The sequence below is a fragment of the Equus caballus genome, chromosome 24 (assembly GCF_041296265.1).
Source record: "Equus caballus isolate H_3958 breed thoroughbred chromosome 24, TB-T2T, whole genome shotgun sequence".
Taxonomy (NCBI): domain Eukaryota; kingdom Metazoa; phylum Chordata; class Mammalia; order Perissodactyla; family Equidae; genus Equus; species Equus caballus.
This window is the reverse complement of record NC_091707.1, coordinates 21,484,651-21,510,775: the sequence shown is the minus strand read 5'-3', so window position 1 is coordinate 21,510,775 and position 26,125 is coordinate 21,484,651. Positions and strand designations below refer to the sequence as shown.

The 26,125-nt window shown below is 43.1% G+C and overlaps 1 protein-coding gene across 1 annotated transcript in view; it reads right to left on the bottom strand.

Moving 5' to 3' along the window:
• The window catches only part of PRKCH (protein kinase C eta), a 212,981-nt gene extending 187,843 nt beyond the window's left edge, over positions 1–25,138 (bottom strand). Inside the window, exon 1 of the mRNA XM_001498126.7 lies at positions 24,205–25,138. Coding sequence (XP_001498176.1) covers positions 24,205–24,567 — 363 coding nt within the window. The 5' untranslated portion in view covers positions 24,568–25,138. The remainder of the gene's footprint in view (positions 1–24,204) is intronic.
• Between the last annotated feature and the right edge of the window lie 987 nt (positions 25,139–26,125).

Sequence of the window (26,125 nt, the reverse complement as noted above, 5' to 3'; positions counted from 1 at the left end):
GGCTTCTGCTGTGTAAAACAGGAGAAGCATTATTAAGCAAATTCTGATGAAAAAGGACCCAGTACCTCTCTCTGAAGAGTCCACATTAGGTGTCTTACCTCCCACGGCCTCCAGTTAACACTGACCACCACTGAGGGGTAATTAAACCCAAGCTAAGAGCACAAACCTCCAGAAAACTGGGATTTTGGAAGAAACTACAGATGCTCCAACTGCATTAGGCCCAGAAACACCACTGTTTAACCCAGCAGGCGAGAGGTAGTCTGGCCGCCAATGACCTGGGTGTGGGCACCAAGGCCCAGGAGAGCAGATGAAGGTGCCTGGAGGAGGAGGACGGCATGGACAGACCCGCACTGCCACTTGCCACGCAGCCTCGGAGATCACCAGAAACATAACACCAGCACGACGAAATCACTTTAAACCTCTACACCCCATCCCAATGACCCCAAGGAAAATAAAGTAAAAAGTAGTTGCATTTTTAAAAACATTTTTAAACTATATCAGTATTCTCTCCTTTAGCCAGGCACAAATCAAACTATCTTAATAAACAGCGATATGACAGCCTGTCCTGAATTTACACCAAAATCCCTTATTTATAGCTTTAGGAATACCTATCATTGGTTCCTCTCCCCACCTGTCCCCACCCCTCACCATCCAACTTCAAAGGGACTCAAAGAAACAGTGGACTGACTAGTGAACAGATTATAAAGCAAGAGGTAGCAGGCAAGCCCAAGTAAACATATGGTAAAATTCCTAAGCCATCCCTAAACTATGCTTAAAAATGACTGTGAGAACGTCAATGTCATTAGCTAATGACGGGATGAGAAGATCAATGAGAACTGTAATGTTTAGGAAAGGTAACTCATTTGAATGCTCATTCCTCTAACAGCTGTTTGCAGTCCAGGACCATGGGAAGACTTTAAATCAAGCCCACATGAATAGAATGGTTCACAAAACACAGGCAGGAAGACATGAAATGTTTGCGCGTGCTTGCTTTGCTCATGAAAGTTTTATTCCCTTACAGAGTTCTGCATTAAGACCATACCGGACACACAAAACAAAATCTGTGGTGCCTAAAAGTATTTATGGATCTGTTTCCCCTACAAGATAAGCTCCTTGAGGGCAGAGCACCTATCTTTTGATTTCTGCATGTCCCATGTCTAACACAACCCAGACACATAATAATTGCTCCAATAAAGTGTTGAACCTACTAGCAAAGTAACAGTTACTTTTAAAATATCTCAAAAGGGAAAAAAAGGCCATTGGTGGAGGCTACAGCCTTAAGCCCTGGGAAATTCCACTATCTCAATCACTGTCTGTAGGGTGCACCCAACACTTCACACAGCACGCTGGTGCTGATAAATTCCATCATGACTTTCCCCAGTAATTCACCGTTTTATTAAGAGAGCATAACGTTAAAGGTAGAAGAAATGTATAGCATGCACAGTGTTTGAAGGGAGATAAATGCCAGAAAAACTTCATCGAATTTGCGCTCTGTGATCATTTGATACTTCGCTCATTCAATTGCTAAGACAGGCCTGTCAGTTTGGTGAAGCACCGTGCTGAGACCGTCACCTGCTGCAGAAGCACACGCAGGACATGGGATGTGTTCCTCCTGTCCTATCCCCTATAAAGTTTTAAACCCTTAATAATTTCCCTGCCACTTTATCAGAATTAAGAGACATGTACCCTTAAAAGGCAAACACGCAGGAGTTCATCTCGAAGTTTTTGGGTTTTGCCTCATATCAATCACCTGAAGCAGGTGTAATGCAGCCTGGTGGCTCCACGCAGGTGTTCAAACTCTAGCGCCACCACTTACCTGGGGCCTGTATCTTACCCTCTCTGGGCCTCAGCTGCCTCATGAAGGGGGATAATAAGAGAATCTACATATCTCAAAAGTACTCTGAGGATTGAGTGAGCTAATACCTGGGAAGCACTCAGCCTGACACCTAATTAACCCTTACTGAGCACCTACTAATATCATGCATTATCCCACCCCCACCCTACTCCATTCATCACTTCTCCGCTCCCTCCCGACACTGCAGCAGAGCTCTAGGATAGACAAACAAGTTGAGACTCACAGTGGAGGAACATTTATCATCTTCAATATGCACAGGACACATTCGATTTCCCCCACCATCAAATTACCATTTGAGGCTCTGTCAGTCTGGTCTCCATATACAATCTGATTTTAGTCTATGGATGGGGAACGAATACAGTGACATACTATTCCTAAGTAGTGGTCAACATTAACCAGAGGCCATGGGAGGTAGGACCCTCTCTTTTCACTTGAGGTCTAAAGCCTACATAGTCTGGAACAATTAAGTATTAAATGGAGACTCTTACAAAAGACTTGAAAACATCCTGCTCATGCAAGTCTCAAAGGGCCCACAAATGAGAGAAGACTCAAGAGAAAGCATGTCCTCCATAAATGTGCCCACTAGAAAAGAGTTTGAGAGGGCAGGTCATCTATATGTGAATATCTTAGGACTTGCTACTCTAAAAATAGTGGAAAGAGGAAAATGATGTGTGAGGAAATATACTAGAAAAGGGAACTGAGGGAGAATGAGTGTGCAGCCTTGCACTCTGACAGGAACAGAAATGAGCCCTTCCCAGGCCTGAGAAGGTCACTCTCTCAAAGTGGAAACTGAAAAACTATCATGTGAAGTAAGAGACTTGGTAAGCAATTCGTGCCTGGTCTCCATCACTCGGCTGGGAGTTGAGGACTGGTCACTGGGATTTACAAAAGAACATCTTTTGTCCTAGGTGATATCTAAGTTTCCTGGATTCCTTTAGCTTTAAGGAGCTAGCAATCTGGATCTGGTGAAAACAGAAGGTCACCCAGGTGGGCCATGGGAGGGACTTCTAGCAGTCACAGGAAAACAAAAAAACCACCCAAGCAAAGATCAGCAGGGTCAGTACTTTCATCAGCACAGACCTGCAAGTGACCATGAGACTGTCTCATTCACAAACAAACCTGTCGATTATAGACCCAACTGCCGCCTCGAGCTATACTGCAGCTGTTGGACTGCCCCACAGCTGGCTCTGCAGGCCTGCAAAGAACAAGTCTGGTCACACAGCAGCAATCCAGCAGTCTCCACCAGCTCTTCATCTCTTGAGTAAGTTGCTTATAAACATTAAGCACGTCATTCAACAAATCATCAAAAAAAGGATTACATTTGTCACTAAAATCCCCATTAACAGCATGCTACACCCCTCACACAACAGACTATTTTTGTGGGAACACCTAGCACACAATGGATCCTTCAGCCTACCCTCCTTAGCATCACAGGACACTTCTGTACTGATGTGGCTGAAAAGTGCCAGGCTCCTTCTAACTTGACTCCTGACCCACTTTCCACAGGTTTGGTAGGGTTGGGCGTCTCGTATGTATTTCTCCCCTTCTTCTTACACATCCAGTGTCACAAAGCAGCAACCCTGGCGTGGACTTCTCAGAACCAGGGGAACGTTGAGAGATGGCCGGTTCATCAGTGGCCTGAACCAAGGCTATACCTATTCTTTCCCAAGCCCACAAGCAAGCCATGTCCCTCAAATGACAAGCTTCACAGTGTTCCAAAGGTACACTGACATCATTTCAGGATGGTAAGAGGAGATTACTAGAAGAAAGGAGTCACCACCCCAAAGAGCCACCATTACAAATACAGGCCCCATGCAGCATGAAGGTGACAAGATTCTAGGGTAGAAGGCTTACACTTAAGAATTGACTGTCAGGACCCTAAACCTGGGAGAGGGCCAAGGGTCAGGCTGTGCTTCCACACCGAAGATGGGAATCTGGAAAACATCTGTTCTAAATAATCCAGATCAGTTTCCTGATGCCAAATATAATTCCACCATTTCAGCCTAACAAAGTTAGGGACAAAACTCTTCTTAAATGTCTTCACACTCATATATATTTTTCAAGCCAACTTTTATGCTTTCACAGTGTTTCACGTGCTGTTACACAATGACTATTACTCATAACATTGCTTGATTACAATAAGAGGCCAGGTCTTACTTTTGCACGTTAGATATATGTTCTGTGTTTAAGATAAAAGAGAGATCTCATTCTGCCCTGCATTATCTAGTCCTTGTTCTATCACAGCTCCAGAACATATGAGAATCTCAACAATAAAACATAAGAGCCTCTATTATCCTTATAGAGTCTAGACCTTTCATAGTTTTAGTAGAGAAATCAACCAGTCTGAACACATACGTCTTCTCTCTCCAGTCTGGTGTCTCATTTTTCAATGAGTTTGTCACTATTTCTCTAAAGGGCCATTCTTTGTAAGACCTGTCACTTGGGTTATAATCATTTGAGATTCATTAATTTCTTAAGTGGAGTTATATTAAATCTTTCTCCAGACAGTACACTAGCCTCCAAGCCATTCCTTTGACTTATCAATCCAAATAACTGATCACTTTGACAAGTGCTCCACCATAAATGCCAACCAGGCAGGAAATGTGAAGTCCAGTTAACAGTTGACGGGTCCTGGCCACCCTGTGAGCACTTGAAAAAAAGAAAAGGCAAGAAGTCTGAGCAAGAGGAAACAGAGAAACAACTGACTCGTTTGGAACAATATCTGCTGATCCAGGGAGAAGCTGCTGCCTTAGCCAGAGGTGAAGCTTCCCTGGCTGTCCTGACCGCGATGCTACACAATTCCCAGACCTTAATGGCAGCTTCTACATGATATTGTCCAATGTTAGCTGGTACGGAAGCACTAAGTGAGCTTTCTGGATACCAGTCTTCAACAGATCATTGGAGACATCTAATTATCAGTTCTCATGTAGTAATCAGTAAACCTGGTTTTAAGACTCCACGGTGGACCAGAACACACTGGAAAATTTGCAGTGAGAGATGGAAAGATCTGTTGCATTTTCAATGAGGGCTAAAACACCTCCGCCCTGTGGGTACAGCCACAACAATGACACTGGCAAAGGGCAGAGTTCCTGTGGAAACACTTACGGTGCGTTTCTTCTGGTGGAAATGGGCCTCTGAAAAAACAAAGGCTTCACACCAACAGTATGCAGCAATGAAGCCCAGTGGAACGGCAGGTCTGGGGCATATCCTTCAGAGCCCAAGCCAAGATAATCATTAACTTCACACATATGGAGATAAAAATCTATAATTGATTAAAGGATAAAACCTACAGATATGACATATTCTGGTATTTTCAGATCTTCAAGTGGCTGCACGTTGACTAACTCATAATCAAGGGCATCTCTCCAAGGCTCGTGTGCAGTTAGGAAAGGACAAACCACAATAAGCCACATTTATATGAGTTAGGCTGATCATCTTATATGCTAATAAATGAGTTAGCTCCACCTTCACCATCCTCCTGCTTGCATTTAACTACTAGTTTAACCTTTAAAAGGGCCCTCCCTTCACCTGCACAAGAGCCTGGCGCTCATGCTCAGAACAGAGTTGGACATCTAGACTACACTCGGCCCCTCCCATGAGATAGCCCAGTGACACGACACAGGCAGGCCTAAGACCTCACAGGGCCACTCCCACACAGGCCTCAACTATCACACTGACTCTCACCACCTCCACGATAAAGAGGAGAACTCTTCCTCACCCCTCACCTCAAGACACCCAATTCCACCATTTATTTAGCACCTACCAGGGGCCGCGCACTGGGAATAAACAGGAATCAAGACAAACTCCTTGCCCTCACACAGCAAGTTCCTGCCAACAGTATGAACCAAGGACAGTTTGCTTTTAAAAAGCACTTGTGTTGTTAGCCCTGTGCAAAATGACCCACACAGGTAAAGTTCCATGGAAAAAATACAAATTCCCAAGGAGGAAACGCATGTGCCATCTCAAACCTGGTTGATACTGACTTTACCTGAACACTGACTACTCGACTACTGTCTCTGATGAAACAGTGGGCTTGTGTGTTCCCTTCCCCACTAGAGGGTGAGCACCTGGAACTCTGCACCTCCAGCACCTAACGTGATCTCTGGCCCTAGCAGATGCTCAGTGAATGCTGGGAGCTGACACGTGGAAGTGTGTGTTGGTATGTACATGTGCATGCTCAGGCCTGTTTGTGGGTGTGTTTGTGGTTACACGGAGAGTGACATATTTTTTCTATATAACCTCCTTCACTCCTCCTATCTTTTCTAATGTTACATAACAAGTCCTCTGTGACAATTACAAAGGAATACCTGCCCTCCTCCTCCCAAATGTACTGGAAATGAAGTGAATTAGACAAGAGCAGAAGCAAGAAAACCTAATTTGCTTATTTGTACCTAGATCATGCACTGGAGACAAGGAGGGTGAGAGACAGAATGGGGGAGGCAGGCAAGGGACGGTCCACTGGGAAACTCCCCAAGGAGCCCGAACTTTACAGGCGATGGGAAGCCTGTAAAAAATTTCCAGCAGGAGAGAGGTCAGGGTTGAGCATTAGACAGCTCATCCAAGCCGCTCTGTGGAGGATGGATTGAGGAAGTAAGACTCGATTCACAGAGACCAGCTCCAAGACTATTGCAATAATCCATCATAGGATAAGGGCCTAAACAAATGTGGTGTTCATGGAAAAGACATTGACTCAAGAAGTAGTTAGCAAGCCAATTCGGCAGGACTTGGCAATTGCCTGTAATGGGGAAAGAGGTGAGGGAGAGAAGGAAAATTCTACAATGATGCGTAGGTGACTGAGCGATGGTGAGACCAGTTCTGACTGGGAAAATGGGTGAAGGAGCAGGTTAAGAGGAAAGACGGGGTATTTAATCATGGACAATGTTGACTTGGAGATGCCTAAATGACGTCCAAGTGAGTCTGTCCGGTAAGCACATTATACGTGAGATCTTGGACCTGTTCTTGGACATCCCAAAGCCACAGTTACCCCAGGTGGGAAAGGCAGGTACCACAGCACCTGCTCATCCCTCACAGGCTGTTGTGGGGATTGAAGGAGATAGAGTATTAAACCCTTTGCCCTGAGCCTGCCCAGTCCTAGAGGCAGGAATCAGGCTCAGGGACAAAGATGGGAGACAGAACTTTGGAAGTCCATGGCATGTGCGCAATACAGTTGAGACCATGAAAGCAGAAAAGACCATCTACAGTGAGAAAGACAATATAAGGACAAGATGCCAGGAAACACTAATACATAAGGAGATTGAGGGATGATAAAAGAGATACAAAAAGAAACTGAAAAAAATAAAGATCCCAGAAGGTGCTGGAGAAACACAGAACCAGGGCAGCAGAGAGTCTCAAGGAGAAAGCAGCAGCCAACAAGACAAATAAGAGGCGATGCTGTTAGATGGTCATTCCAGGGCTTGCTGAGCAGTATCCACACAGTGGAGAGGATGAAGCTTCTGGAAAGGGAAGGTCTGACCCAGGGAGGACACAGAGGGGACCCAAACAGAGCAAGTGGAAGGCTGGGCCTAAACAGGAGGTTCGCCTTGTCCCAAGACTGCCTGCAGCGAGAAAGCAGGGCCGCAGAAGGGGATGAGCCACGGGTGGGAGCGGAAAGTTGACCCCTGTCAGCTTCGGCCTTCTGGGAACACTAGTGCTCCTGCCTACAGAGAATTATTTGGGTGCTGGGAAACAAATTCTCCCAGATTGTAACTCTGACTCTAACCTGAGCTCTTCCAAAGAATGGCCCAAGGAGAAGACAAGTGAGGAAGTAAGAATAAGGGGGATAACGAGGGGGCTTGAGGGGCGTGGGGAGACTTCATGATTTTTTCTTCCAATTCTCTCAGTTGGTTTCTCATTTTAACGTAAGCTTCATTGAAGCGGAACTGTCATTAGGTGATTTGACTTCAAAATATTAATGGAAATAATATTAATGGAAAGACTCTAATATCTTGACAGGAACAATTTTTCAGAACCATTATTTTTCCTGTTTTAAAAAAAACTTCTACATACATGAGTTCAAATGGACCAAATTACAGCAGGAGTCGACAATGAGCCATCAGAAATTCAGTTTAGAGAGAAAAATGCACACTGAGGGCTAACGAGGCAACTTCACACCACTTATTTATTTTGCCAGAATGGGATGTTTTAAGAAAGAGAAGGTTAAACGGCAAGTACCACTTCAAGGTCACGGTTAAGCCAGATCTAGTTTATGCCGCTCGCTGGTGTCTTGTTCTTACCAAGGGCAGGCTGTCATTAGTATATTGCTGACCTCTGGTGTGCCAGAAGATGGTTTAAGTCTCTCAGTTTTTCCTATTTTGAAAACCATCTCTTATCACCTAAAGGAAAGTTAACATTTTATTTGGGGAACCTGGGATTCAGCTGGTCCTCTCACAAACCTTTTACACGTTGAAATAATCAAGGGAATAAAAATCACACTGGCACATTCATTCTCTCTAAACTACTCCTGAGGCTGCTCTTAAGCTCACACACAAGTATTAATGTCTATGCCCAAAATATGAATTTTTTAAGAGAAAATCTTTTAGCAAAAGTAGTGACAGTGTTTGAATCCCAAATCAAAACATGAGAACAATGAGGAATTTCTCCATTCTACAAATGCTTCCTGAATCCCAACCACGTGCAGGGCACTTTGCCAGGGGCTGGGGAGGCTGAGGGTCCCCAGTGCTCACCCCGACAGCAGCAGGACAGGGCTGAAAGCATGTCAGCCTGAAGTGAAGGCAGACACCCACAAGCACATTCTCTTTCACCCCAGACATTTGCCACAGCAGCGCCTCAGCAAATCAACACAACCACAACCCAGGTACAGGACGTGCATGACAAGAAGGCGAGGAGGCCCAGCAGGGAGGCCCAAGAAAATATATTCTCCATGCAGGCAAAGAGCTAACTAAGGCTTCTGAACAATTAAAACCAAGGCTGTGCTAAACATCAAGGCAACCACCGTTGGGCCTTATGGAGCAAATGAAACCCTTGTTCTGAAAAATTAAACACGTACACTTCAGAAAAGCTCAGACTTAAAATCTGCTGTGAACAACCCAGGATCCAAAACAAGTATTCAGGCAACAGATAAAACTAGAAGTAATCACCTTCAAAATGAGTCAACATGAGAGAGAAAACTTAATATTTTCTGCAAACCCAATCAAAATTGTTGGTGCCCTTGAATTCACCCATACATTCACAAGTTGAAATGATGCACTTTTGAAACTTTAGTTTTCCTGCTTGAAAGCATGACAATAATTAACATCCAACGATTAGATATTCAAACTTAAATCAAGGAAACATCTCTTAATACCAATTGAAAGAGGCTGTTAACCATCATTTCCCTTCACTCCAACAACAGAAGTGCTCATTTCAGAGTTTGCCACTAAAAGCTGAAGGATTTTTTTAAGTCCTTTGCAACTAAATACTGTAACTTCACTTCTTTCTGGTTATTCACACTAATTCAGAACCTTCTGTTTGTCCAACACTGAATGAGCAAACCAACAGACTCAGTTTCAAGGTTTTCCATAAACTGCCTTTGGCCAACATTGTAGCTATGGCAATTCTTGCTTCATTTCCCCATACTCCTTGCAAGATCTTTCAGGGTGGACATACGTGCAAAATTTAACCCAAATCCCTATGAATCCAGGATGAGGACACTATCTCCTCTTTGGCCAGTAACTACCCTATTGATTTACATTCAAGAATCTTAAATAAAAAGCAAAAACTCTAAGAAGGCTGGACTCAAAAATCCCTGCTAAAATCCTCTAAAGTTCTAAAAACTCTAAATTCTAAACTCTAAATTCTCTAAAATTAAAAACTCTAAAATTCTATGGAAATAAATGTCTGACAGTTTTCAGAATTAATTCCAGAAAAGGCTGGGCTCAAGACTTCATATTTAAGCACTGGGGTAGAGCAGTGGTGATGGTGATGGTGAGACGGGAGACTTTTCTGCAGTGGTATGTGTCATGCGCTGTGCTAGATGGTTTACATAAGTGCTCGCTGTACCTCTCCTCTAACCCTGTGAGGTAGGTACTATTTACCATGAGAAAGCCAGGCTTGCAGAGGTTAAACGACCTCTGCTAATAAGAGGCAGAACTAATAGTTGAACACCAATCTGGCTGACACCCAACCATCACACTATGACGCATTAATAATGATGGTAGTAGTCCAATAAATATTCCTCAAAGCCTGTATTTGTGTACTATTACTCTGTAATTGTAGGTTCTGCATCCTAATTTACGTGGCTTAGGCAAATGCTAATGTGTCTTTTTACATTAAACACAGACCTAATGGATAATGAAGGGAAGGTCAGAAATATTCTGGAGATCAGAGAAATGCCAAAATAGGCATTATCCAAAGTAATTCAAAATAGGCAAACTCATTCAGAGTTAATTCACAAAATGATAGTCAATAAAGCAAATGAGCTGTCAGTAGTAAGCAAGAATCAACTGTATCTAGTTATTTGTAATTTTTGAGGTTCTATTTCCTTTATGATTACTGGCACCGTGTCTATTAATTCTCATCCATAAATTAATAGTTTTGTAAACAAATAAAAATAAAAATACTTCAGGGCCCTATCAATTGTATTGCTGCAGCATAATTATCCTATCCCACTAAGTATTAAAACTTTCCACTAATATTTATAAATATATCATTCAAAAATTCAAAAATCTGCAATAAACATCAGTGGCTTTGTCTCCTTTCCCCAATCTCTCTTTGGAAAGTGAGGTGCTGAAGGAGCAGAGAATAAGCAGACGCTTCCGTGTCATTGAAGGGGCACCAACAAGACTGTGCCCCACCCCCTCCCAGGAAACTTTCACGCCACCACCCCCATTATCTAAAACGCGACTTTCTGAATGTCTTTCCTTGGCCAGTATGACTATTTTCAGAAGGCCCTTGCCAAAATATTAATTTCCTTGGGAAATTAAAAGTAACTAACGCTACCATTTCTTAAGGGCCTATTTTGTGCTGGGCAGGTTGATTGTGTTAAATCTAATCCTCACACCCATTGTGTGAAGCAGCTAACATTAGCACCATTTTCAAAAGAGAAAACAGTCAGAGATTAAGGGACTTGCTCGTCATGGCAGAGCTGGGGTTATGCATGGAATTTGCTAACACTAAGTCTACCCTCCTTCCAATACCTTCTGTTTGTTCCTCCACGTCAAGCTTCTTCCCACCTTTGGGGCTTTGCCTTAGCTGTTCCCTTTGCTTGGGATGCTCTTTCCCTAATCCTCACGTGGCTGGTTGCTCCCTGTCAATTGGGTCTCAGCTGAAATGTCACCCTCCCTGCGAGTCCCTCTCTGTCCACTCTAGGTAAAGCAATCACCTTGTCATACTCTATCACATCACCCTGTTGTAATTCTCCAATTGGCACCTAACCACCATTGTTATTTTCATAATCACCTGTTTGCTTGCTTATTATCTACCTCTCCATGCTAGGGCGGAAGCTCTGTGAGAGCCAAGATTCTGGGTGTTGTGTTCTCTGCCCTATCTGTAACACCTACAAGATTCCGGCACACAGCAGGCTCTCCATAAAGATCTAGGAATGATTGAATGGCTTTCCTGTTGCCTCTACCACACACTGAGGTGGTGTCGGGAATGAATCTTGGGCTGAAGTCTAGAGAGCTTGAGTCTAGCTTCACCTCTAGCTGGAGGGCTGCGCTCTAGACAACCTCCACTCAGCTCAATTTCTACCATCATCAGGTTGTTTTCCAAAGTGTCAGCAAGGTGAGCTGGAACTCAAGAGAAGATCAGAAAGTCTTGTCAGGTCAGAGGGACCCAGGTCATAGGAGACTAGGGTCACAGGGCAAGAAGGACAGACAAGCATCGCTGATTTCATCATTTTGTCTTGGACAGATACAGTGACTCACCATAATGCCCAGTACAGATCAAAAAGAGGGTAAATGTTTTAAGTATACAGCTAAATCCTATGTCTTTTTACAAGGGAAAAGTTTATATTAACAATAAATACCAAGCCAAGGTCACTTAAACTGTCCTAGTTTTTTGGGTTTTCTTTTGAACTTTTTATCTACCGCAAACCTCAAAGAAACCCCTTCAAAAATAGAGGCTTTTGAAAATACCTAAATAACACAACCAAATATGTCCTAAAATGGGTCATCATCTAGTATACTTCACCAGGAGCCAGAAGTAAGTGAGAATATATTTTTTTAAGCACATTTTTTCTCTAAAATTTGTATCACCTCTTTTCTACTAGTTAACTGTCTCCTATAATTAGTTGAAGTAAAAATGTCCTCAAATACAGGGGAAAATATTAGAACCACCCCTGGGAATTAGGATTTAATAAAAGCCTTATTTTTTGACAGCTTTCAGTTGGGATTTCTTAACCTGAGGCCCTGTGCTCACACTCAGGCTTTGGGGACCACCGATCTGGTAACACTGTTCCCAGCACATTGTCGGTATGCACATAGTGCCTTTTTCTAAAAACAGGGTCCATAGCTTTCATCACCACTAAAAGGGTCCAGGGCTCAAAAATAGTTTCAGAAGCACTGCATCTGCTGAGAATCTGTTCTCAACTCTTCTGTACTACGATGGAACAGTAATATAATATATATTAAAGCACTTAAGAGGTTCACAGCTCCTAAATTAATAAATGCATTCTGTTTAGGGAAGTAGGCTAATATATTTATGACTTTTGTCTACTCTTCCAAAAAGAATTTCAGAGCCTAGAACAAATCTGAGCATCAGCAGAACAGTCTCCAGAAGATACTTCAGAAGGGAGCTGAATTTTCATTGCCCAATGGAACCACAACTAGAAGCACGTAACTCTGATACTGGAAGGGGCCACAGAGCTCAGGCTGCCCAACCCTCTGACATCACAGACAAGAATACCATAGGTCAGTGTGAGGACAGAGGCATTACATCATATTCAAGAGCTATGAGAGAGAAATAGAAACAGTGCTACACAAGTACAGGAATAAACATGACTTACAAGTGAAAACGCAGCTTCATGGTTTTGGCTTAAGCACCTGGAGAAGAGGCACTAGGTGTAGAACATGCCCACACTGGCCCCATACGACTTATTTCATTAACGTAATTATGAGGGGCTCATGTTGGCCATGATTCTATCTCCTGGCAAATTTCCTAATTTTTTTTTACCACAAGCACAAGTTAGACATTTTTGGTTACCTTTTAAGCATTTCTCTCCCTATAAGGTCAAAAGTGTGCAAGGGCCTATAGGGGCTGGCCTCATGGCATAGTGGTTAAGTTCACATGCTCTGCTTCAGTGGCCTGGGGTTCACAGGTTTGGATCCCAACTGCAGACCTACACACCACTCCTCAAGCCATGCTGTGGTGGTGTCCCACATACAAAAATAGAAGAAGAATAGCACAGATGTTAGCTCAGGGCCAATCTTCCTCACCAAAAAAAAAAAAAAGTGTGCAAGGGTAAAACATGTAAAATCACATAATAAAAGCATTGTTGGTGAGTCTTCTATTAAGTCGTCTTTCTACTAAAAAGTCCTATGTGCTTTGACAATCACTGCTCAAATTTACTGGTGCTACAGAAACACACTAACATAACGATCTTGAGAAATCTCTCTGAATAGTACCATGATTCTCAACAAAAAAATTCCTATCTCATAAAGTATAGCACTTAAAACACAGCACTTTAAGCATAGCACTTAAAGACTATGATAGCCAATGCCCTTGGGCGCATTCCTCCATCTAATTAAAATGTCTGTCCTACAAGTGATTTATAGTATTTGTCATCACCTAGGGTGGATATATAGACTGGTGGCTACAGACACTTTGGGACTACAAAGCATTAATTACCATGCTAGTGAGAACGGCTTCTAGCAAAATCTCAAACAGTAGGATTCTGGTCTCTCTCTGACACAAGGTAATAGGGACATAACTTACATCCATCTCCACAGAACAAGGAGCCCATTAGTGTAAATCAAGAAATAGAACTTCAAGGCTTGAAATGAGGACCCACCGTAATTCCTTAAGGCTGATTCTAAGCCAAGGAAATAACACCAACATCACTATCAATGCTAAAAGTCATCTGACATGAGCTAAATCCTCTCCAAGCCTGAGCAATTTAGGTTTGGATCAATTTAATTCTTAGGAGGTACTAACTTTGATAAGACATAATTCATTTTGACTGCTTAAAACCAAACCAATTACCCCAAAAGAGAAGAAATGATGTAATTGCCTAACACGTGGAGTCAGAGGCTTCAGAGATGGAAGAGTCCTTAGAGATATTCTAGCGCAGGCCCCTCACGATATAAACCAGGGAACTGAGACCCTGATACACGGAGGCTTGCCTGTCACAGTTGATAGGTGGCAAAGCTACACCTTGAACCCAGCTCTCCTGACTCCCATTATAGCACAGCACTTACATATTGCTGGAAATTGTATAATGAAATACAAAGAGAGATTTTTTTAATTGGGTAGTTAATACAATACTAATTTGCAGTTAAAGTTAACTCCCCATATATTTACTAATAAGCCAGCTTCCTTTAAAATTTTAGGACACAAATATATATAAGCAAAAATAAACATCTAAATAAATATACATCTAATTTACTTGTATTAATTAATTAATAAATTAATATATATCTAAATAAATCTAGATAAGCATATCTACATATACATGTTAAATGTGTGTGTGTATCTGTCACACATCACGCGAGCTAAGGCGACAGTAATGCTTTGGCTGGAGCTTTGGTTCCCAGATTCTGAGTACAAAGGCTTGAGCTATAGTAGGCATCAAAAACTCAAAAATCTTCCAGGACCGAGAAGGTAACGAGTCAAGAGGGCTGATTTTATAACAGCGAGTAGTAGGGTCTGTGGCAAACTGGAGCACAACAGAACTAAATGCCTTCAGATTGAATGTCAAAAACATTTCTGCCAAAAGAACACATCTACCTGGGGTCCATGGGCCTAGGAGCTATCAGGCTTTTTGTTGTTGTTGTTCTGAACTAGATGGCCCTCTGGCTTCAACATCCATGATTCTTTTGGGATCTGTACAAATCTTAGGGTATTTGGCGATTCAAATAGGGTGTCACTATTTTCCGCCTTTGGGAGTCAAATGTTTCTTCAGGTCATCTGTTCACAGGCATCACAACTTAGTCCCTCCCAAACTTTCCAAAGATGGAAATATTTCTATGGATCAGGAACATTTACCTTTCAAAATGGCATCTGTGATATCTCTCTGGGAAAGCAGTATCAGGTCAGAAGTTCCTTTTCTTCTTTTGAGGAATGATTTTTCACAGTCATTTAACTGAAGCAGGCCTGTGGCTATCTACGCTGGTGCCTTAAAATCAGCTGTCTGTATTGCCTCCAGGAAACTGTTTCTGATCTCTTCAAACCAGGTGCTCACCAACACCTCAGTACTTATTTTTGTTCTGTACTTTGCTGGTTGTTGGTTTTTTTCCCCCAAATCTGTCTCCCCCTTGGAACTACAAGGCCTGTGAAGGAAGGCCATGTCTATCTTGTCTACTTGCCTCTCCAGGGTAGAGCACAGAGGACATGCTCAGTGATGGATGGATGCTCACCAAGGGCTTGGCATTTCATACAGAAAATATGACCAGTCTGTTAGAGTAGCTACCCCGGGAGCAGAACAGATGAATCTTAGTCAATCACCCATATACTACACCCTGAACTCCCTCTGACCAATATCACACACACTGGGCTCCAAGAGAGTCCAATCCACTCATAGTCCATCCTTTCCACATGGAGGGGAAGGTGAACAATAGCAATCTCAGGATGCTGAGGGAACACCAAGGAGGACCAAACCCCGACTGGGCATGTCAGGGAAAGTTTTCTGGATAAGTGATGTCTATAATGAGGCCAAAAGCACAGGTAGGAATTAGCAAGGTGGCCCTTGAGGAATTGAAAGACGCCCATTGTGACTGGGGCACAGAGTGTGCATTTGGAGAGGGCAGAGCAATAAGGCTCAAGAAAAAATCAGGGGCCAGCCATGGAGAACATTCTATACCATTTTAAACAGCTGTGCTTTAGCAAAGAGCAATGGGAACCACTGAAGGGTTTTAAGTAAAGGAATGACTATCAGCTCGGCAACTGAGAAGATCATTTTGGATACAGTAATGATGAGAGTGGAAAAGAGTGGTCAGGCACTGAGTTTCCACTCGGGCCTCAATTTTACCATATTCTAACAGAACAGAGCTGAGCAGTCAACACAAACGGAGAGCCTGATCTAGTCAATTGTTTTATAAAGTAGAAAAGAGACTACAGAAAATCCAAGGGACCTCTCTCATTCTAAGTAAATGCTGCCCATCTCATAAAATGCACTGCACTTTCACTACCACAACTAGTCACCATTCTAAACACTTGCTAGCTACTAAAACTGTACTAAGAGTTGCATAAGATAAAATGATTCACAGTCTGCCCACCAACATCATTAGCTCTCCAAGGTTGAAGTGCAATCTTTAAATGCTTATTTCTTGCTTCTGCCCTGAATTTAACATGTCCGGCTCACACAATACTAGTGAACAAAGTTACAACATATTAACAGGTTTAAAAATCATAGTCTTTTAAAATGAAGAAAAAGCAAGGAATTTTCCATACACAAAGTTTTCAATCCATTACCATATTCAAAGGGCAGAAAAATCTGGCCCAATCTTTCAAACATACATTGATAGGTCATTAATTGATTTAAAAGAGGGACACTGTAATAAATATAATAATTGGTCACTCCCCAATTATTTTCGCTTATTTTAGAATGATGAATAAAATATTTAAGGAAAGGTGTTGCCAAAGTATTTATACTTTACTTGCCCCAAAATCACATAACAAAAAGCATTATTTCAACAAATATTTAGTGCCTACTAAATACTGGAACCAGCCCAACTGGTCTAGTGGTTGAATTTGGCATTCTCACTGCCGTGGCCAGAATTCGGTTCCGGTCAGGGAACCACACCACCCATCTGTGGGTTGTCATGTTGTGGCAGCTATGTGCTGCTGTGATGCGAAAAGCTATTCCACTGGTATGCAGGGTCACCATAGGGACAGGTGTCAGTGGAGCTTCCAGACTAAGACAGACTAGGAAGAAGGACCTGGCCACCCACTTCCAAAAACATTGGCCACGAAAACCCTACGCAGAGTAGCAGAACATTGTCTGATGTCATGAGAGAAGGTGAGAGGATGGCGCAGAAAGTCGGGGCAGGGTTGTGCTCTGCTGTACACAGGGTCTTTAGGAGTCAGAAGCCATTCAAAGGCACTAATAACAACAAACCCCATACTGGACACTGCTCAAGATGCTGAGTTTAGATCAATGAATAAGAGAGGTGGGGTCCCTGCTCTCAAGGCCTTTACACACTAAAGGAGGAAAATACAATGAGCAGATGGATTCACAAAATGATCTCAGAGAGTAATGAGCGCAATGAAGGGTGACAAGATAATAACGTGGTCTGGAAAATGCTCTGAGGGGGCAACATCTGAGCCACAACCTGCATATGAGACGCAGCCAGCCCCATTGCAGCACAATTCTTACCATGAAACTGAGGACACAATATATCCATACACTGGAAAAAACCTCCCTCGAGATGCTAAAATATGTTTTTCCCCTGAACACTGTGAGTTAATTAGTCAGTGTTAGACACTCCTCACCAACTGGCTCAGAAAAAAATAAGTGTGAGAATAAATAAGCACACTAAAAAGTACAAAAGACAATGAACCACTAGATAATGAATCTGGAAGAACGTTAATGCTGTAAATTCATGCATGTGGATCCAGGAACCAAGAGAAAAGATAATCAACGATTGCCCAGTGGTCACTTGGCTGCTTCACCTGACAGGACTACGAAACAGGTAGCTACCTCACTGAGAAGCTGAGAGAAAGCAGCCCTCCAGAGCTTCAGGGAACAGAATGTCTTCAGGAGGGCTGAACCAGGAAAACAGGCTGGGATCCCGCCAAGCAGGTCCTTCCTTCCTGAGGGGATGCCAAGGTCTTTCCATGACGCAGCCTCCCCGCATGTCCCCAAGCTCTGCATTAAGCATTAGAGGCCGGTCCCCATTTGGAAAGTCAGCAAATAAAAAGCAAATACGTGAAAGAAGGAAATAAGGTTTTAATTTAGACAAAACTTCGGTTTTCAGAAGTCCAAGAAATGATGCAAAATAAATAAGTTCTAGAAGAAACAGAAAAAACTGACAGTGATAATTTAGAAAATGAGACTCTGTCCAAAAATCAGAAATTATATTTAATGAATTTGGGTCTTTTTTATGCTTTATATTTTCTGCACTAAAGAGGCAATGTCATTTTCAAGAGCCAGCCTTGGCTCAAATTTAATTCAGTCACTTAATTATTTAACATCTTCTTTGGTAAAATAGGGATAATAAATCCTCATTGTTTTTTTCCTACAGCTTTATTAAGGTATAATTGTCATACAATAACATGCACATATTTAAAAGTGAGCTATTTGATGACCTTGGACATAAGTCTATAACTGTGAAACCATCACCACAATCAAAATAACGAATAGATTCATCTCCCTCGAAAGTTTCTTTGTGCCTCCTTGTAATCCAGCCCCCCGTCATCTCCACCCCTCATGCCCAAGCAACAACTGATCTGCTTCCTGTCACCACAAACTAGTTTTAATTTTCTAAAATTTTGCCTAAATGGAATCGTACAGTATGTATTCTTATTTGTCTGGCTTTTTTTACTTAGTATAAACTATCTTGAGATTCATCCATATTGTTGTGTGCATCAAGAGTTTATCACTTTTTATTGCTGAGCAATATTTCATTGTGTGAATACACAATTTGTTTAACCGTTCACCCGCTGACTGACATGTGAGTTGTTTCCAGTTTTGGAGCTATTACAAATAAAGTGGGTACGAACATTCACGTACAAGTCTTTGCATAAATGGTTTCATTTCTCCTGGTAAATACTTAAGAGTAGCTAGGTCACGTGGTAGGTATGTATTTAACACTAAGAAACTGCCAAACTGTTTTCCAACGTGACTGTACCATTTTATATTCCTCACAGTAGTGTAGGAGAGTTCCAGTTGCTCCACTTCCTCATCATCACTTGGTATGGTCAGTCTTTTTAATTTTTAGCCTTTGGATTTTGGTTTTAATTCACTTTTCCTTGATAACTAATGATTTTGAGCATCTTTTAATTTGCTATTTTCCATGAAGGTGCCTATTCAAGTCTTTGTCTCACTTTTAAATTGGGTATTTTTTTCATTAAGGTGTTAAGAGTTCTTTTACGTATTTGCCTTACAAGTCCTTTGTCTGATTGAGATGTTGCAAATATTTTCTCCCAGTCTGTGGCTGTGTTTTCATTTTCTTAAGCGTCTTTTGAAAAGATACAATTTAATTTAATTCTTAATTTTGATAAAGTCTGCTTTTATTATTTTTTAATGGTGCTTTTTGTGTCCTATCTAAAAAATATTTGCTGAACCCGAAGTCACTAAGATTTTCTTCTGTTTTTCTATAGAAGTTTTAACAGTTAAACCCCTGTTTAGGTGTATGGTCCATTTTGAGTTAATTTTTGTAAGGTGTGAGGTAAGGGCCAATGATCATATTTCTGCATTTGGCTATCCAATTGTTCAAGCACTTGTTCAAAAGATTATTATTTCCCAATTGAATTGCCCTTGCATCTTTGTCAAAAATAAATAAATAAGCTGACCATATACGTGTGGATCTATTTCTGGACTCTCTTCTATTCCACTGATCTATACATAAGACTCTCTTTTCTCCAATACCACGGTACCTTGATTATGGTAGTGTTATAGTAAGTCTTGAAAACAGAGAGTGTAAGTCCTCCCATTATTCTTTTTCGAAATTATTCTTAGACAAGTCTAAGTCCCCATGTCTTAGAATCAGTCTGTCAATTTCTGCAACAGAGCTTGCTGAGATTTTGACTAGGACTGCATTAAATCTACTGCACTAAATCTATTGAACAATTTGCAAAGAATTGAGGTCTTAACAATATTGAATCTTTCATGAATCCATTCATGAACACAGTATATCTCTCCATTTATTTAGATCTTTAACTTATTTCTGCAATGTTTTGTCATTTTCAGTAACTAAGTCTTGTATATCTTTTATCAAATTTATCCAATTTCATATTTTTGATGCTCTAAGTGGTATTTTTTTATTTCAGTTTTTGATCGTCCCCTGATAGTATATAGAAATACAAATCGATTTTTGCATATTGGTTTGCATCCCGCAACCTAGCTAAACTCACTTGTTGGTTCGAGTAGCCCTTTATAGATGTCTTAGAACATTCTACAATCATTTGTCTGCAAATAAAAACAGTTTTACTTCTTCCTTTGTAATCTGTATGTATTTTGTTTTTCTAAATTGCCCTTTGCACTGACTGGAACCTCCAGTGCACTGTTGGACAGAAGTGGTAAGAGTAGACATCTTTGCCACTCCTGATCTCAGGAGAATATCATTCATTCTTTCACCATTAAGATGTTACCTGTAGGTTTTTCACAAATGTCCTTCATCAGGTTGAAGAAGTTCTCTTCTATTACTCAGTTTTGTAGAGTTTTTATCAGGAATGGATATTGAATTTTGTCAAGTACTTTTTCTATATCTATTGAGATGATCATACGGATCTCATTTTTTATTCTGTTAACATGAAGAATTGCACTAATTCATTTTTAAATGTTTAATCAACTTTGTAGTCCTGGTTATAAACCCCATTTGGTCCTGATGTACTATCTATTCACTATCTTGTTAGATCTGATTTACTAAAACTTAAGAATTTTTATATCTATGTTCATGAAGGGCATTGGTCTATAGTTTTATTTTTCAGTAACGTTTTTATCAGGTTTCAGTATAAAGGTAATGTTGGCATCATAGAATGAGTTGGGATCCTTCCCTTCTATTTTCTGAAACAGTTTGTGCAGAGTTGGCAATACAGTTGGCCCTCAGCATCCACATCTGCAGATTCAACCAGTCACAGATAGAAACGCCTACTATGGTTGCATCCGTACAGAACATGTACAGACTTTTTCTTGTCATCATTCCCTAAACAATACAGCATAACAACTATTTACATATACATTGTATTAGGTATTATAAGTAATCTAGAGATGTTTTAAAGTACACGGGAGGATGTGCATAGTCTAAATGCAAATACTACATCATTTTATGTAAGCATTCATGGATTTTGGTATCCACAGGGGTCCCGGAACCAATGCCCCAGGGATAACGAGGGATGACTGTATTTCTTCATTAAATGTATAACAGAATTCACCAGCAAAGCCATCTGGAGCCTTCAGTTTGGCTTGTGAGAGGTTTTTAACTACAAATTCAATTTCTTTAATAGACATAAGCTATCCAAGTGATTTGAGTGAGTTTTGGTAGTTTGCATCTTTCAAGGAATTTGTTCATTTCATCTAAATTGTGGAATTTACTGGCATAAAAGTATTCACAATATTTTCTTATTACTTTTTAATGTCCATAAGATCGATAGTGATGTTCTCTCATTCCTAATATTGGTAATTTGCATCTTCTCTTTTTTTCTTGATTATTCTGGCTTGAGGTTTATCAATTTTACCGACTGTTTTCACAGAACCAGCTTTTTCTTCCATTGATTTTTCTCTGTTGCTTCTGTTTTCTACTTCACTGACTTCTGTTATCTTTAAAATTTCCTTCTTTCTGCTTACTTTGGATTCAATTTGCTCTTCCTTTTCTAGTTTCGGGTGGAAACTGAGGTCTTTGAGATCTTTCCTAATTTAAGTGTTTAACACTGAAGTTCCATTTAAGAACTTCTTTAGCTATATCCCACCACTTCCTTGGGTTTTACATAGATTAAATAAAATATATACAGTCAGAAAAGAAATATTTGATTTCCCAATCTATATCACACACTGGGCTTGGTACTAGGAATACACTGCATAAAATAGATCTAACCCTTCTCTCATCAAGCTTAGAAGATAACATTGACAAAGCAGTACAAAATCAATGTCAATGATTTTCTTGATACTTAGAAAGCACATTAAGCCAGAAAGCATAACAACTTTTTTGTTTTATTTTAATGATAACGGTTATCTTTTGTTTTTGTCTCTTCTCACGATCTAGCAAAAACTAAGTCGCTAGGTTTGTTAAAGTTCAGCAATTTGTAATTCCACTTGCAACACATAAATGTATTGTGGAGTAAATTCAATTATTCCATTTTTAACTGAATAAACTACACATTTCAATTTAATATACTAAACATAAGTATGTCTGTAATTCTAAACTTCAAAACTACCTTTAGATCTATAAAGAATCTTTTAAAAAATCAAGCATTCCATAAATTTCCAAATATTTTCTTAAGATTTTTCTTAAAAATTAAGAAAGGTAACACTCTACCCATTCTCTATCCTACCCTCCAGTGTCAAAATACCCAGAACTTTTAAATCTCTACCCCACTAACTGAATATAAATGCATGACAAATTGCTGGTTTCAAGGTTATTTAAAGGCTGATCTATCCCACCAAACACTCCTGTTTTCCAAAACACCACGGGTGGGTTTTATTAAACATCTAAGTAAAATTAATTCAGACAATTATAGATATAGGAATTTAATTTACATTTAAAGCTTTGTTCATCCCGTGGGATGAGAAGCAGTCTGCACACCTCCACCTTGTCAGGTGACCTGGATCTTCCCACACTTACTCTTCTTCCAGCCTTCATCTCTTGGTCTTCATTTAGGCCACAGGTTCTCAACCTTGACTGCACACTAGAATCATTTGGGCGCCTAAAATCACTGATGCTGGGGTCCCACAGCCAGAATCTTATCTAGAGTATTTATACGGGGGGATTTTTAAAGCTCCCCGTGTAATTCAAGTGTGCAGACTAGGGGTAAGAAAAACGAGGCTAAGTTCCCTCTGGGCAGACACCCTTCTAACAGCTGTCAGCGGGTCTGCACCACCAGCCTTCAGAACCTCATTCCTCTAGAGTGTTGCCCAATCGAACTCCTATTCAGACACTAATTCAATAATTCTATTCAGATTCCTGCACTCACCTCTGTTTCCTATCCAGAAATTCACAGGATAAAATGTAAGTCTCTAACTTTACTTTAGCCATTCCTCTTCAATCCACTTCTAAATTTCATGAAACAAGTTCAGCTGAAGGGAAATTAACCCAATATAATTTAATGATACAGTTAAACAGTCGTGATAGGTTTTGTTTACTTCTACTGAAAAGAAAGGGACCGCTCCACAAGCCATCTGTAATTTTAGAGACTACAGGGCAAAACTATCCATTCCGCAAAGTATTAAATAAATATCTACATGAGTTTTCATTACTATCCATCTACTTCCACCACTGTTAATAGTGGAAATTAACACTGTTAATTTCAAACAGGTTTTCAATACTGATTCACATTCTAGGTTCAAAACTGATATTCTCCAGAACTTAAACCATTAAACTCATGAGAGTCTCCAACAACTGACTCCATTTTGCCAAAGCAGCCCACTTCATTATAATTATCACTCCATCATGTAAATGTGAGAAGGATAACACTGCACCACAAAGACAGTATGAGGATTGAGAAGCAAAAGCATTTTAGCACTGTGTAGAGCGCTCTAGAAATTTTAATTTATTTACAGCAGAAATTTTGCCTCATGGGAACTATGTGAAAAGCAGAGGCAAGTGGGAAGTTGCGGGTAACTACTTGTTAAGACACAGAGACACCAGGTGAGGCAGGGAGGAATGGGGGTGGGGGCGGTCCACAAATCGCTGAGGAGCTCCCGCAGCTCGCAGACCTAGAGCAGGAGAAACGCACACCGCAGGACTCACGCCTCTCAGACGGAGACCGAACTACTGACGCTACTTGCAAACACATGTAAACCTCATCTCCTTGGAAAACTGCTAAACAATAAAACTTTGCCAACGTGCAGACCCAGGCACTCCGATCCTTGCCAGTGTAGGTTACTGTACTTCTGGGACGTAATGGATCTGCATGCCGAAACACGTGTGCACGTCTGAGCGGCTGAACCAACACGTATCCATAAACATTATGAATAATACCTGTGAGAATGTATGGCTTTCTCCTAGGAAGCGCTTGACCTTCCTTGCCTTTCCTGAGTGTTACCCGCGTGCCGAGAGTTGGGGTGCCTTACCCCAAGTCTGGGCAAAGGGCGGAGGGTGACTGCCCCCGCCCCGACTTCCCGTTAGCCCAAGCTGCCATCCCGAAAGGGGTCGGTATCCAGGCTGGCTTCCTGGAAACACACCTGCGCCCTCACACACCCACCGCGGCCGCGTCACCTGTGCAGAGGCCACCTGGGGGAGGACCAAAGTCTGGAGGGAATTCCCGCTGCTGCGGAGCTCGGAAAGACGATGGGAAAGCGGGACCCGGGCGAGTTTTGAAAAACGGAGGGGGGAGACGGGGTCAAGTGGACACAACCAAGAGGGGTCCCAGCTACTCACCCAGCCCTCGAAGGTGTCCGAGGCGCCGGCCGTGCGCAGCAGCTCCTGGAATTGCAGGGTGCAGTTGGCCACGAAGTGGTCGTAGCCCAGGGGCGTCTCGTGGAAGACGGCCAGCTCGAGGTGGCCACCGTCGGTGACGTTGGTGCAGAACTCCTCATTGTACGTGGGTTTGTTGGTCTTCTGCTTGGTGCTGGTCTGGCCCACGCGCACCTGGTCCACGCTCACTGTCAGGTAGGGGTCCAGCAGCTGGTGGCCCTTCTTGAAGAGCGAGTGGCGCAGGGACCAGCGGGTGGGCTGCAGCCCCACGGCCTCGCCAATACGGACCCTCAAGTATCCATTGAACTTCATGGTGCCGGACGACATGCCGGCGCCTCTGCCCCGGCCCCGGGGGCCCGCGCTGGCTCGCCCGGGAGAGCCTGGAGCCCCTGCTCAGGGCAGCCCTCGCGGCAGCCGCAGGAGTGGAGGAAGCTCCCGGGAAAAGCAGCGCCCCAGACCCCCTCGACCGGCCATTCTGCCTCCTCCGCGGGACCTTCTCCTCCCCTCCTTCCCCCCCTCCCTCCCTCGCGAGGTGGAAAGGAGGGGAGCCCGGCGCCGAGCCCTCAGCGGGCCGGGGTAGCCCGACCGTCCCTCTCGAGCGCGGCACTTCCCAGGGGCTCGCCCAGGACTCGCCCCTTCTCCAGGGCCGGGAAGCTGCTCTCCCCGGAGAGCCGGAGCGACCCGTCCGGTTAGCTCCAGCCCCGAGCGTCTCTTGCCCCCGCCTCCTCCTGCTTCTCCTCCTGCCCCCGCCTCCGCGGGCTCACGCTCTCCCCCACTCGGCGAGCTGCAAACCAGGAAGCAGCTGCCGCCGCATCCCGAGCAGGATCCTCGCGCCGCCCGGCTCCAAGTTCACAGCAAGCCCGCGCCGGCTCCCGCGCCTTTCGAGCCCCGGGGGCGTGGCACGCGGCGCCGCCGGGCCTGCGGTCGGACGGTGGGGGCGCGCCCCGGGGAGCCCCGCGCCTGCCCGCCCCGCTCTGCGCGCTCCCCACGCGCGGGGTCTGGCGGGGCGCTGAGCGCTGGGCGCTGGAGGGTAGCCCTGGTGCAGGCCAAGAAGGGAAGGGCTCGTGGCCTAGCTGGAGCAAACACCTGAGGCGTGGGAGACAGGCCAGGGGAGGGCTGGAAGGCCGGGAGGAGGAGGAGCAGGGACTCCGCGCGGCCTGGAGTCGCCCGCGCCCTCTCTCCCACCCTAGGAGGTGGGCTGGAGACCCTGACTGGCCTGACTGGCCATCTGGAAGAGGCCCTGGCCGGAGGCGGGCACACGGCGGGGAGGTTCCTTTTCCTAATCTTTACAGGGATGGCTCATCCCGTGTTCAGCTCGGCCCCATCCTGTTTGTACGCCTTTCCTGCAGAGAGTAATTACACGGTTGCTGCATTGTTTTGTGTGTGTGTGGTGTGTGTTTTTAATAGAGCAGTAGTAATGATGGAAATCCTGTCCGCCTCCTTCCTCGGAGAGGTGCGTCTTGTTGCACAAAGAGCAGGAAAGGTCAGTTCTGAAGACAGACATGGTTGAGATGTAATAAGTCTCTTCCTCTCCGGAGTGGTTCCTGGTCCACCCAGCCCTGCGTGGCAAGGACAGGAGACGTTCACACATACACTGTCCCTGACACATGTGCGCAGAAGACATCGCCTCTTCCAGGAACACTCCGGGTTGTTGCTGTGTTTGTGAGTCAGAGTGGGCAGCCTTTTGTTCCTTCCCACCCATGGCTCCAGCAGTTTTTGTTCCCTGAGAGAATCTCTCCGTCTATTCTGCTCTGCTGCAAAGCTTGCTCCCTGAGGGCCAGCCACAGCCCATTTGTCTCCAGTAAAGCCTAGGCCATTCTTAAGATACTTAATTGCGTTCTGCCTGGCTATTCTGGTTCCCTTGGGAGCTGTCCTGTCTTTCCAG